The 13947-nt window shown below is 41.3% G+C and overlaps 1 protein-coding gene across 1 annotated transcript in view; it reads right to left on the reverse strand.

Annotated features, from left to right (window-relative positions):
• VIT (vitrin) overlaps window positions 1-13947 on the reverse strand; it is a 102319-nt gene that overhangs the window by 62435 nt on the left and 25937 nt on the right. The window contains exon 3 of the mRNA XM_087436422.1: window positions 8958-9023. Coding sequence (XP_087292548.1) covers window positions 8958-9023 — 66 coding nt within the window. The remainder of the gene's footprint in view (window positions 1-8957; window positions 9024-13947) is intronic.

A 13947-nucleotide genomic window follows, 5' to 3' on the forward strand; every position in this document is an offset into this window, starting at 1 on the left:
GAACTAGAGGATGCTTTAGGTGCTGCTCACTGAGGTAATGTGTCTTCTGTATTGATCTCAGAGGGGTCCTGAGCAAAACTGGTACTGTTTGAGCCACTATTTTCATGCAAAATTGGAATCTTAGAGTCAGAGCTGCAAATGTTTCTGCTCTGTGTTGGGTCTCCTGCCTGGTCTAATAACAGAGTGGTTATCGGGTGATATCACATACAATGAGCTAATGATGTAGCAAGCCAAATTGAAGTGTATACTCTGCTTCTTATTTTGCCATTCATCTTTTCAACGATGCCGGGCAGGCCACATTTTTTCCTGAAAACAAATTTCCTAATCAATTAGAGAAGCCATTGTAAGCTTGCCTCCTGGCTGTTAATGAGGAAGAATTATGATAACATAAAAGCACTTATGCATAAATAGTTTTCATATTAACCTTGATTTTGTTGGACTATGATATTCAACTACAGTACAGTTCTACTTTTAAGAGATTTATGCAAAAAAAGTTAGTTTAATGAAATTAAAATGACCATTGACACCCAGTGACCAGGTCATGTTAATTCTTCCTTTGTAGCGACTTCTTTTGCAAAGCACTCTTTTCCATTTTTCTTAAACAATCTTTGATCACATTGAATCTTGGCTCAAACACCATCAATAGCTTTATGTTGCCTTGAGGAAAAATTCCTAAATCCTTAAATCCCTTCCACAGTCCCCTCCATGGAGCTTCTGGGTTTGCCAATACTGTCCCTGGTACATTTCAAACGCATGTTATTTGCAAACTTGGCCTGTATCATTTCTCACACTTGGAACCCTTTTTCTTTTCATCTGTTTAAATGCTACTACTTTTTCAAGGTCCCAGTTCCAGTTGTATCTTCATTCATCTGCTGGAACATAAACATCACGAGGGCAGGGATTATTGTCTGTTTTGTTCACTGCTGCTCAACAGAATGTCTGCCGAATAACTGAATGAATGAACGAAACCAATCCATTAGCAAGTCCTGCTGGTCTTATTTCCAAATCTGCTCTCTCTCTCTACCTCCACCTTGATCCACGTTACTGACATTTCCTGTCTGGACTATTAACACAATAGCCTCCAATCTTGTCTTCCTTCCATGGTGTGTAAACTTTGCCCCAGTCCTTTCTCCACTGAGCGGTCAGTGTGACACTTTTAAAAATGTAATCAGATCTTATCATTCTCCTGTTGAAAATCCCTCATTGGCTTCCTATTGCCCTTAGGATAATGTCCAAACTCCTTAAAATGGTCTATTAGGCCCTAACGGACTTGGTCCCTGTACTCTTCTCTACTTATTCTCCTACCACTGTTACTTGGATGATGAAAGGTGCCAGCCAGCAAAGGCCTGGGAGAAGGACCTTCCAGGCAGCAGGAAGAGCCAGGGCAAAAACTCTGATGTGGGAATGGGCTTGGCGGTTTGAAGAACATCAAGGAGGCCAGTGTGCCTGGAGCACAGTGAGTGAGACAGAAAGAGGTCCGTGACGGGGTCTGGGAGGTCAGCGGGGTCAGATCACATGGGGACTAGATGAAGTAACAGTTCCACTGTGACCAAGAGTCAACAATTGCTCTTGCTAGAACTCTTTTCAGGACTGCGCAATATTCTTTTCAGAAGAAATTTCTTTTTTTTTTTTTTTTAAAGATTTTATTTATTTATTTTTTCCCCCCAAAGCCCCAGTAGATAGTTGCGTGTCATAGCTGCACATCCTTCTAGTTGCTGTATGTGGGACGCGGCCTCAGCATGGCCAGAGAAGCAGCACGTCGGTGCGAGCCCGGGATCCGAACCCGGGTCGCCAGCAGTGGAGCGCACTCACTTAACCACCAAGCCACGGGGCCGGCCCCAGAAGAAATTTCTTGACAAGCCTACTTGGGATAGAGACTGGGCTCCCAAGAGCCTGCATGAGGCCTGAACTGTTCAGACAGGCGAAGAGAAGAGCCTACCTGTAAAATGGGCTCATATATGGGAGAGGGAGGGTGGAGTATGAGACAGTAAGGGAGAGAGGGTGAGGGTTGGAATGAGGTGCTGGTGGAAGAAGATCGTGCACTCCACAAGCTGATTCCTTCTGCAGATCCTTGAAAGTCTGTAGTAAAGGCTCCAAAATATGACAAAATGTCAGATGCAGGGAAGTTTCTGGTAGGAGCTAGTAAAGTAGCTGAGTTACAGGGCAGAGCAGGACAGGAAGGCCACGGGAACACAGGAGGGGCTTCATAGAGAAAATCATGAGGAAGTACATTGCAGATCCTCCAGAAATCATGGGAATGGCTCCAGACTTTTAAAAAGGTTGTCAAATTGGTATTTACACAGGTTTAATCTGACTTCTGAGGATCCATGGTGGCCCAGCTAACATTGGGATGGCAGCACTCTAGATGATGAAACTACCGTTTTGGTCAATGGTGGGGCTGGATTTGAACCCAGATATGTCTGATTCCGACACTATACTACACTCTTGCCTGAGCCAAGCTTTTGCCAAGAAGGTGTGCAGCATTAAAGGTTAAAGAAATATTTTCCCTGGAAATAAAAGATTTCTCAAGAAGAATACATCCAGCAACAGTTGAAGGAAACATCAAACATGCAATAGAAATAGTTGATAAAGACAAACCCAGTAAAGGACACTGGCCGCAGCAGACAACTCTGAGCTCAAGCTTTCAGCACTTCAAACTCTATAAAGGTTGGTCCTTCTACCCAGTGTTCTTGCCAGGCTTGAGAAAATACCTCCATCCATACTCCATGGAAGGATGTGACAAAGCAATGATTGGATAACAGAGGTTAACTTACCTGTGGCAACACAGTTTTTGGGCAGCCACAGAAGTTTGTGACTCTAAAAGTAACCTATTTTTAGTTTATAAAGGAGTCTAAAACACATTCTTTCACTTGATCCTTACAAAACCTGGAAAGTCATATTGTCCTCTCATTTTCCAGAGAGGTAAGTTGACTTGCTCAAGCTCAGGTACCAATTAAGTGGTGGACCCAGGACCAGAACTCAGGCCCTCTGGCTCTAAACCCAAAGCTTTACGAGCTCCACCTGGTTGCCTCTTCCATAACTGAAGAGAAGGAGTCAAATTGCTGCTTCCCTACTCTAACCCTACAGGGCTTTTCTGAACTTGAAGATCACTGACAACCACCAGTGGGTGAATGCAGGAGATATCTTGCAAATAGTTTGTGGGTATGAGTGTGTTTGTGTTTGTGTGTGTGTACACATCTGTGCATTTTTCCCAAATACCTGCAAGGCAATTCTTCTAGTGTAATTTTCCCTGCATTGTTTTCCTGTTATTTCTGAGGATTGCCATGGTATAGTTTACTCAACTAAAAATCTGCACCACAGAGAGAGTCTGCCTCCCTTCTCACCCACACCTCAGAAGGAGGGCCAGAAAGTTAATCTTCTTCTGTTTTCATGGGCTGAGAGAGGGCACACACACCAATCTGTGTGGAGAACACACTGGTATTGGCACCAGGTGTCCAAGAAGGAAGCAAACACTGGGGATTACTCACAAGTTGCTATAGCTAACAACGTGTGACCCTCCTCAAGAAGCCGTGTGCATGTTATACAAAATCCGACAACCACAGAGTTGTATATCTCTTCATCAGTGTCCAACACACAAATAACCAAGTCCCAGCACAGTGACCTCCTCATTCCTGAGGCAGTATCTCTGGGAATCATCCACCCTTTCAAGGTCTATTGCAAAAATCTTTCCATGCCTTACAAGGTATTAAGGTTAACTTATTGGAGAGAACTGTGAATTAAAGGTTGTACATTTCACCCCAAGTTAAGACTATTTCAACAGACTCCAATGGAATGGAAATATTTCAGAATGTAGCTTCACTGCCAGTGCGGAACATCTTGCTGTAGGTTACCTTGCTGATTGTTGTCTTCATCATGTAGATTTCCTGCTCAGAAAACTCTCAGGGGTCCCCACCCTCTAAAGAATGGTGAAGAACAAAGTTTCTCAGACTGTCGTTGCCTGGTCCTCACCCACCTTCCAGCTGCATCTCCCATGACTTCCCCATGACTTAAACCCAACCACACCACTCACTGTTTCCTGACCTCATTTTCCACTTGCTCCCCAGGATATCTGGGCTTAGTCCACCTAGAAAGCCTCTGCCTGTAAAATTCTACTTATTTTTCATGTCCTACCTCAAATGCTCCTTCATGAAACCAGTATGAATCCTACTGCAGACTCCTTGTTATTCTTATGTAGCATTTACCCCAATTTGCTTTATTTCATGGTGTTTTTTGTTGTTGTTGTTAATTTGTCTGTCCATTCATCCACCAAATACCTGATAAGCACTAATTATATCTTCACGGTGTTTTTGGTCTAGTTGGGAAGAAAGACTGTATAAAAAAGCTCTTATAATAATGCGTGATAAACATATACTAGAGGTCGTGTAGCAATCTAAACTAGTTTTATGTGTGTATTGGCAATGGGAGTTGGGTCCAGGAAGGCTTTCCTTTGCATGCATTTATTTTATCTTACACAAATTGGATGCTCACTGAAATCAGAGACTTTGAGAGATGAATAGCCAGTAACGTGTTGCATGGAGTTCATCGTCATGGCTCTCACCTGTGTAATGCCAGCTCATCTGAACCCACCTTGGACTAAGGCCATTGCTTCTGGGCCTCTTCTGAGGCTTCCTTATATGCGGAAAAGCTATTGAGGAGACTTTACAACTTCAGAGCTTTTCTCTCTCTAGCACAGACACTCTGCCAGGCAAGGACTGTTCTAGAGTCGTTGGTGGACATAGTTTATGTGGAAACGTATGATGGGTTTATTACAGTGTGAGCTGAAAAGCTCCTGAGTTGAAGAATAGGCCTTTTTTTGAATGTGTAATCGACACATAAATGAAGTCAATCCTTAAAATTCATAAAGTATCATGACTGCCTCAGGATCAGAGTGTTATGAACACAGCTAAACCCTTCAATTGTTGTTTGGAGTTAGATTTGATTTGATTTAGAAAATAAGGTGATGTGATAAGCCAAGTGTGATGGAGTAAAGTTGTACCCAATACCACCTTGTATGCGGAAGCACAATATTAGCGTGGGATGAATGGTCGTGTATAGGTAGGGGGAGTAGAGCTGGAAGAACTTGTCCCATTTCTTTTCTTCATCTTTGCTTTCCCTTTTGTAAAACCTCCATGCCAGGTTATTTTCAACATGTACTACGTTCTTGGTCCAAAGGGCCCCAGTGGAGCTAAGCAATGTCCATGAGGGCCACTGGGGGCCATTGGCAGACCAAAGAAATGGAAAGAAGGAAAAGGAGATGAGAAGAAAAGGAAATGAAAAAGAAGAGAAAGTAGGGAGGAGAGAGAGCGACAATTACCTAAAGCAACAGTAACCATGTGTGTAGACAGAATAGATGCACTGGAATGGCGTATGGTCTCAGCCCAGGCTGAAGGATGATACTAGTGCTGTTTTCTCCTTTTCCTATCTTCCCCATATCTCTTCTCCCTCATTTCTTATTTGGTAAACCTTCATCGTCCAACACCCTTATCCGCCTCCAGGCAATAGATACTTCATTCCTTAGTCTTGGCTAGCTTGGGAAGAGGCATTGGAAAAGCATTTGGGGCTCAACCTCACATAGACCTGAGTTTTAAATCTGGCTCTGCCAACTCGTGGCACCGTGTCTTGGGCACTAGATCCTCAAGAGTCGAGAGGAGTGCCACATGTGCAGTAGGGGTCAGCAAATTGTCCACCAACTAAAATTCTCAAATTACCTCCTCTTTGTTACTTTACTTTCAGTCCTCGGGGTGGTGAAGACTTTTAGTCTTGAATAAACACTGGTGAAAATTGAGGGCTGGTTAGAAGAGAGGTCAGAGGGCACTGAAGAGAATCTGTGAGTTCACATTCATATCTGTAAGCAGCCCCGATCTTGGTTCTCTCTCTAGGCCGCCAGTTCTCAAATTTACCTGGCATCAGAATCACCTGGAAGGCTTGTTAAAACACAGACAGCTGAGCCCCACTCTAGAGTTTCTGATTGGGTGGTCGGTGGGGGAGGGACGGAGGTAGCGGGGGGCAGAGGTCCCAGGCGATGCTAATGGTGTTGGTCCAGGAAGGTGCTTTGAGAACCACTGACCTGGTCTGTTCTCACACTGCAGCCGAAGGGATTTGTACAAAGCTCTGCTTTTATGATTTCACTTTTCTGCTTAAAACCCTTCAGTAGCTCTCTGTAAGATATATTTTGAGGTGTCAACTGTAAGAGTAAAATGATAAGCTTTCTTTGTTTGGCAAAGAGGAGGGAGGCCAGTGTCTCCCCTCTTTCTCCTCTTGGAGTGTCTCCTTGACCTCAGCATAATAGGCCCATCATAGGCTGACCTTTTGACTTTACAACGCAAGGTTTCTGGCCTTCTGACCCTTGGATCCGCAAATACTTCCCTCCAGAAGGAACTCGGGGTCTCCAGCTATACAAGAGACAATCACCAGATGGGCGCATTTATCTCCCAAGGAGATAAGGGAAGTTGTAATTGTTTTACTGTATAAATTTGTGTGAAATTCTTTCCAAACTTGGTAGACGCTTTCCTCTGGCCTGTGCACGCATGGAAATCTGTGACGCTTACTCACTAATAAATTGTGTTCACTTTCTTCTCTCTTCATATGTTGGTACAAGGGGGTTTCTATGGCAGAATTGTTCTATTTCCTTAACACAACCCTAACCACTTTACTCTTCTCTGAAGACCACCTGCCAGGCCAGGCTGATGAAATTAGATTCTGTCTCCCAGGAACTTGGGACCAGGACTGAGAGAGATGCTCTGCACAGAGGGAGAGAGGGAGACAGCGAGGAAGGCACACTGAGGGACACAGAGGCACGGATTCTTGAAGCCTTTCCCTCTGGGGCACAGCCCAGCGAGTTCCATCTGCCCTCTCTGCCTTGTATTCTGCAAGCTACTCCGTGCCCTGCCCAAATCCCCTTTTGGCCTTGGATTTCTGCTAATTGCAACCAAAATAACCTGCGCTGAGATACTCCCCATTGCCCTCATGATGAAGTCCAGATTGCTGGACACGGTAACAGAGGTCTTCACAATCTGGTGCCTGCTTACTCCTCCACATTCACCTCCTACTCCATATTTCAGTCATTTTGAACTACTTTTTAGTTCTTTCTACTCTTCATGCCTTGGGCATGCTGTAACACTCTTTTCTCCTCATCTTTACCTGGCCAATCCCTATTTCGCCTTCAGATATCATTGTAGGTATGTCACTTCCTCAAGGAAGCCCTCCCAGATACACAGCTTCTACTGCATATTTTTGGAGTACTTTTAGCTCCTGAGTCCTAGCACTGACATAAGACATCATAATTGCCTGGTGACTTGTCTTTCTTCCTCCCTAGATTTTGAGCTCTGTGAGGGCCAAGACTGAGTGTTGATTGCTGTTCTATCTGGGTGTCTAAAACAGTACCTGGTACTTGGCTGGCCCCCAATAAATACTTGTCAAATGAATGAAAGATGTGCTGCCCTTGCCATCAGTCACCTACTCCAGTGGCAGCTTGACAACGTTAAATAGAAAAAGTGAAAATGACTTGGGCCTCAAGTTATAGACCATAATTTGGAAATACTTATGAGGTAAAGAATCAGATATGGCCCTGGTTTGAGAATATCCTATTATTACCTCCATTGTATCTTTTTCCCTCCTTATTTAATGATTGTGCCAGAGTCTCTAATTAGAGAAAAGGCCTCATGCATTTATCCATTCAAACGTGCTGCTTCGCTAGGGAGATTTTGAGAATAAGGTTAGAATTTAGCACATCAGAAATTCAATCCATTTGAGATCTCTCAAAGAGGTTTGCCCTTGGGTCATTTAGCACAGACATTCATAGTCACTGAAAGCTGTTGTCATGGTAATCATGGAACCTTTCATGATTTTTGTGTATCAGTTAATGAAGACACTGGAAACAACCCAAAGGAATTCATACTTGGGTGTGCATGTGTCTCCATATTAACCGAATCACTGTTTTGAACACACATCTGCCCCTGAGCCGACTCTCTTGGCTCTTGGTCCTGACAGGAATAAATAAACAACTGATTCCTTTTTAGTATTGCAGCCTAGGAGGCTGTGGATGGCTGCCCTTTTGGTCTCATTTCAACAGGAAACCCCACATGGACGATTTAAAGAAGCAGAAGAAATAAAAATGGTGTGTGAAGCAAATTCTTTCTTTTATTTCAAACTATTAATGTTGCTGATTTTAAGGCGCCTAAATTTAATGCCTTAAAGAAGTTTCAGTTGTGGAGAGCACAGAACATTGACTATATCTCAAGTCTTTATTTTATGGTCTTTTATAAATACACCTTAACTCAAGCCTCCATCCAGTGTGCAAATTTAGACGCAGATATCTCAGTGTGCTCACAACATCTGAAGATTGCGAAGCTTCCACAAAAGCCCAGACTGACTACATTTACAGGAGAGGGAAAGAAACTTCAGTCTTATTTCATTAAGCAACTTGTTTTTGGATTTTTTGTCATCTAATCTTAACCGATATACCACCCAAAAATGAAATTTATTTTTCCTCTTTCCATTGATTGGGTGTGAAACATCATGGGCTTTTCTGTGAGATTTGCCTTCTGATTCCAGGGCATGCTGGAAGGTGGGCAGGTTTGCTGGACCTTTGCATTAGCCCAACTGAATTTCCTGGTATGGGGAATCAAGACAGCATTTCAATGGCAGGAAATTACCTACCCCAGCTTAGCCATAAAGACATAGTTTTGCCTGATATTTGTATGTACATTTTGAATTATTCTAGTGTAGTGGAACTACATATCTTTCACCCTAAAATCAGGACTCCCATCTCAAATGCTTTTTGGAATGGGGTAGGTGAAAAATAAGAACCATTACTAATTAGTCTGAGCGCAAAGTAATTGAGATAAGACCAAAAAAATAAAAACAAAAAAATTACCCAAATTATCTACGACAAGTGTAGCAACCTTCCACACAGGAGATTCAGTCTTATATCAGTGAGGAATTGTAATTTTACTTACTGAACTTAGGCCTTTTAATCTTCTTTGTCATTTCTTTATTTGAATGTATTCCAGTCACCAGCAAAACTACATGAAGAAAATACAAAAAAAATCTAATCAATCTTATTTCACCTAAATACTTTCTCTCTTTTGACCCTTATATTTGCTTTAATCACACATTCAAGGTGAAACTAATTTTCCCTTAAATTAAGGTTGGGGAAATAAGATGTATGGTTTGTGTACTTTTCTTAGCATCTGCTGAAAGGGCCTTTCAAAAATACTTTTTGGATACCTGTCCTCTGTGTTGTCATCTTTAAATTTCACCACACCAACCCTACCATCTCCATTTTCACGAGGAGGTCATGTGGGCCTGGAGAAGTCCACTGATTTGCTTGGTCCCAAGTATAAATGATACAGGTAGGATGAGCACCCAGCCCCTTCTTGTGCTCTTTCCTCTGTTCCACACTGAGTTTTCAGATGGCCAATTTCCAAATGGCCAGAGAACTGCGTGCGCATGTGTGTGCATGCGTGTGTGACAGAGGGGGCTGCTGAATGGAGGGGATATGTAAAAAGCCTCAGAGGAGGGCTGTCTGGGAAAGGAAGACAAGGAGAAAGGGGACTGTGGAGAAGAGAGAGACTCGTCACAAGGTGTGTGGTGTGACCTGAGGGTGCCCTGACGTCCCTTCCAGTAGCGCCTGGTCTGTGCCCCACAGAGGCCAACAGCAGGTAGCATTTTTTTTTTTCTTTTTGGTGAGGGAGATTGGCCCTGAGCTAACATCTGTGCCCATCTTCCTCTATTTTGTATGTGGGATTCCACCACAGTATGGCTTGATGAGGGGTGCATCAGTCCGTGCCCGGGACTCGAACCTGCGAACGCCAGGCCGCTGAAGCAGAGCATATGAACTTAACTACTATGCCACTGAGCCGGCCCCCTCAAACAGCATTTGGATACCACTCTCCTTCAGGAAGTATAACAATAAGGGAAAAAGGGGGAACTCTTCATCCTTTATAATTTAAAGTCACACTACAAATTTGAGCCTTGTGTTTTTAAAAAATAACATTGACCAGTTTTTTCTTATTACCAAAATAATACATTTTCCTTGTAGAAAAATGTAAAAAACACACAAAAAATGCACAAAATATGAATGAACGTGAAAATATAATATTTTCAGTCTTTTTCTAAATGTATATATGCATTCATACAGGTACTTTTAAACAAACATTTGATCATGCTCATACTGTTTACAATGTTTTATAACTTATTTCTACTTGAGGTTATATACAAACATTTTTTCTCGTCATTAAATGTTTCTCTCACAATAATTTTAACTGCCTGCAAAGTATTGCAAGGTATGGATGTATCATAATTTAGCCATTCCCAATTTAATATAAAAAGCTTCATTTTTGCACCGACCCATTATTTCCTTAAAATAAATTTCTAAATAGGATTTCTTGTCTGAAAGATGTCCACTTAAAATTTTGATCTATATTGTGAAAATTTCTCATAGTAATTTTTTTATTGTCAGTGTCTGAAAATGTTCACTTCTCTGTTCCTACAGTAATTCTACTCATAGACAGAAAAGCAGTGTTTTTCTTTCAAAGAGCTAGTCCATTCTCTATTCTTCCTTCCTTTCCAGGCATTTTTCTTCCTTACTCACTCAAAGATGTACTGCTTTAACTTACCTGTATTTCAACTATTTTTTTGAGAAACCCACTGTCTGGATGGGGTTGGGACACTGGAGGGGAACTTGAGGCAATACAGTAATCAGAATAGGCATTTTACTTCCTAGTTTATGCATTTGTTTTTTTAACAGAACAAAGATGCTTGGTTTAGGCATAAATGTTCTTAGGAATTCTTGAATTGGAAACTATCTTTGAAGGAAAAAGTGGCGATGTCACCAAGTGTCTTGTTAAGAAAATTTTTTTTAATCTTATGATTATCTAGCTAATCTTTGCCAGTGATGCAGCTCCCGAATTATCCTGTTTTGACCGTTAGTGTTAGTTGAGGCCTGGACAGTTGACATAGCATGTCTTGCAAGAATAGGAACATGAAAGAGAACTGAGTGAGAACCGAAAGTCTAGCCAAGTAGAATGAAGGCTGACATTTTTAGATGTTATTTACTTCTGGGGTTTGGGTGGGTGTGAGTGTCCTGGAGGTCTGGTTTTTATAGTCGACTCTGTGTCATTTGGCTCTGCAAAGACCACATCTTCATTTTGTACAGAAAAATAAATAACTAGAACCCTAGAATATTTTTTAAAACAAGTACTAAATGAATATATGCAAAAAATTAAGCAAATTAAGTAGAGAGAGTAAGTGAAATAGTAATAAATTTGGGTATCAATTCTTGTAGAACACCAAACACTGTCCTTCTGGGTCTCTGTGCCTGTGGCAAGTGGTTTATAAGTCTTAGTATCATTAGGACTATAAATATTTCAGTAGGACCACCCCATCACCGCATTTGCTTGCCCAAGACCCTCCAGCTGAAAACATGCATAGCTGGGTTCAGTTGTACAGTAGTAGTTAATAGAGTCATTATTTTCAATGGTACACAGAGGCCCTCCCCTAGCTTAGATGCTTATAATTAAAGCTCCCCAGAAACCACTCCTCAAGGGAGGGCTTGTCAATAAGGCCTGCAAATTTGCTCGTGCCCTGGAGCAAGTCTTCATTCCTCATCAGCAAGACCTCTCTTGCTATGCTGGAAAAGGTGAATTGCTGTTAACTGGGTGAGAGAAAAATCAGTCTCATGTTCCCTTTCTTAGGAAGCTGGGCAGAGCACCGAGATGGCTGGCTGGTGCTCACTTCAAAGCACAAAGTGGAACACAGGTCTGAAACCCAGTCCCTTCTGTGGAAGTAGTGAGTTATCTGGCTACTGACACCATTAATGTCTAGAAGGCTTGAAGAAATTAAGTCTAGAATCCAAAGTTCTGAGGCCATCATGATTTACTAACTCTGCAGCAATGCTTCTCAATTTTTAAAAATTCAACGTTCCAGTTTTGAATAACACGAAAAGTTCTCATTTTTCAAAACTAGTGCTTGAAATTTCAAAACAAATTAAGTATTGAAATTACTTTTTCAAATAAAAAATTTTCCCCCCACTTCTCTCTCTCTTCCTCTCTAGTATGGTGATCGGTACAGCTAAGATAGCTGAAGTGTAATTGTTTTAAAATTCAATTTAAATAAATTATCATCCAGATATATAGATGGAGAAAATACAAATAAATTGGCTTGAAACAATGTAAATCTCATTAATGATAAAAAATGCTAGCTAAAGCAAAATTATGGGATATTTTCCCATATCATGTCAATAAATATTGAACACAAAATTATACTTAATCCTGGCCTGGATTTGGGATTAGGGCATTCCGGACACTGTTGGTAAAGTCTAAGCAGGTGGAGTCATTCTGGAAAGCCATTTGGTAATATATTTTAATAGCAGTAAAAACATTTACATTCTTTATCCTAGAAAATATAACCCCAGGAATATACCCCAAGTTATAATCAGAGAGATAGACAAAGATTTATGTAAATAGTGTTCATTACAGCAGTATTTCTAATGACAATCTGGAATAACGAAATTTTGGAAATGTCCCAACAACAGGGGAATCCTAAGCATTTATTACAAATGATGTGTAGAAGAATATTAGATGACCTGAGAAGTGCTCGGCTCTAACCTTAAGAGTGCTTCTGAAAAAATTTGAACATATGCTGAAAGAAATAACTGGAACAAATATACCAAAATGTTAATAATGATGGAATTATAATTCCTAGTTTATATTTTCTGTATTCTTCCCATTTCATAGTGTGTTCCTTATATATATTCTATATTTTGTATAGAGTATGTTTCTTTTCTAATTAGAAAAAGACAACATAGCTGTTTTTTAATTTGGTCACATTGAAATCATATAGACTATAATAACGAAAAGTGCTTTCTAAAATGATTGGCTTGTGTTCCATTGTACTTGTGCTCCAGTTTTCCTGTCAGTAATGAATCATCATCAAAATCCATCTACTTTCAAGAAAAGACATTAAGTGCCAGAACATCTAATCAAAGATCAAATCAGTAAGTACTTACTGAATAAGCATGAGGTGTCTAGAACTTTTATAGGAATGCCTAATTCTAGCCCACGAACTTCTTGTTAGATCCTTTTAGAGCCTCTCGATACTAACTCAGGCGGTGTTGACAAGGACTCTCTTCTTGACCGAACTGTAGTCAGGCTCCTCTAAGCCCTCTTCTCAACTAGCCTTCGAGTTTGGGCTTCAGTGTTCGTCTTTGTTGGGCTTGCATTGCCCAGTTTTAGCAAGTCCTGTTTAGAGAGAATCCCCCACCCTTGGCATCTGACCACCCTGGTCTACCTTTAGCAAGAATCCTGTCAGTTTGATTTAGCAAGTACCCCCCTACCCTTGATGTCTCGTCTTAGTAATTTCCATCCACTGACCCCTGAAACCGGCTCTTTGGATACAAATCCCCGCTTTCCTTGCTGTATTTGGAATCGAGCCCAGTTTTATGCTGAGGTCTCCTTTCCCCTATTGTACCAGTTCCTGATTAAAATCTGTTTCTAAAGCTTTAAATACTGTCCACCTCTGGTTCTCTTTAACATATCCACGATGCCTTCCTGAAAACCGATTTATAAACAGATCATTTTAAAGCAGTTCCAATTTCCCACATGCTTTAATTTGGGATTATGTACTCAACGAAACATTTAGCATCAAGTAAATCAGAGCTTCATAGCGAAGACAGGACAACTTATTTTGTACAATCACATAAATCGTAAAATTATGCTTCAAATCATAGAATATTAAAGCTGGGAAGAGCTTTGGAGGGCATCACTTTATTTTATGGAAAAGAAACCAATGTCAAGGTTAACACCTTGGCTAAAGCCGTGGTTCTTTGCGGGCAGAAGTTGGGACCAGAATGCAAGTTTGCTGGCTGCAGCCTTGTCTCTTTATTCCGCTTGCTCCCCATGAGTGCAGTCATGGTGCTCCAATGACAATGGGCAGCATAAAACTCTG

The sequence above is a fragment of the Ceratotherium simum genome, chromosome 11 (assembly GCF_057802395.1).
Source record: "Ceratotherium simum simum isolate JZ-2026a chromosome 11, ASM5780239v1, whole genome shotgun sequence".
Classification (NCBI taxonomy): Eukaryota; Metazoa; Chordata; class Mammalia; order Perissodactyla; family Rhinocerotidae; genus Ceratotherium; species Ceratotherium simum.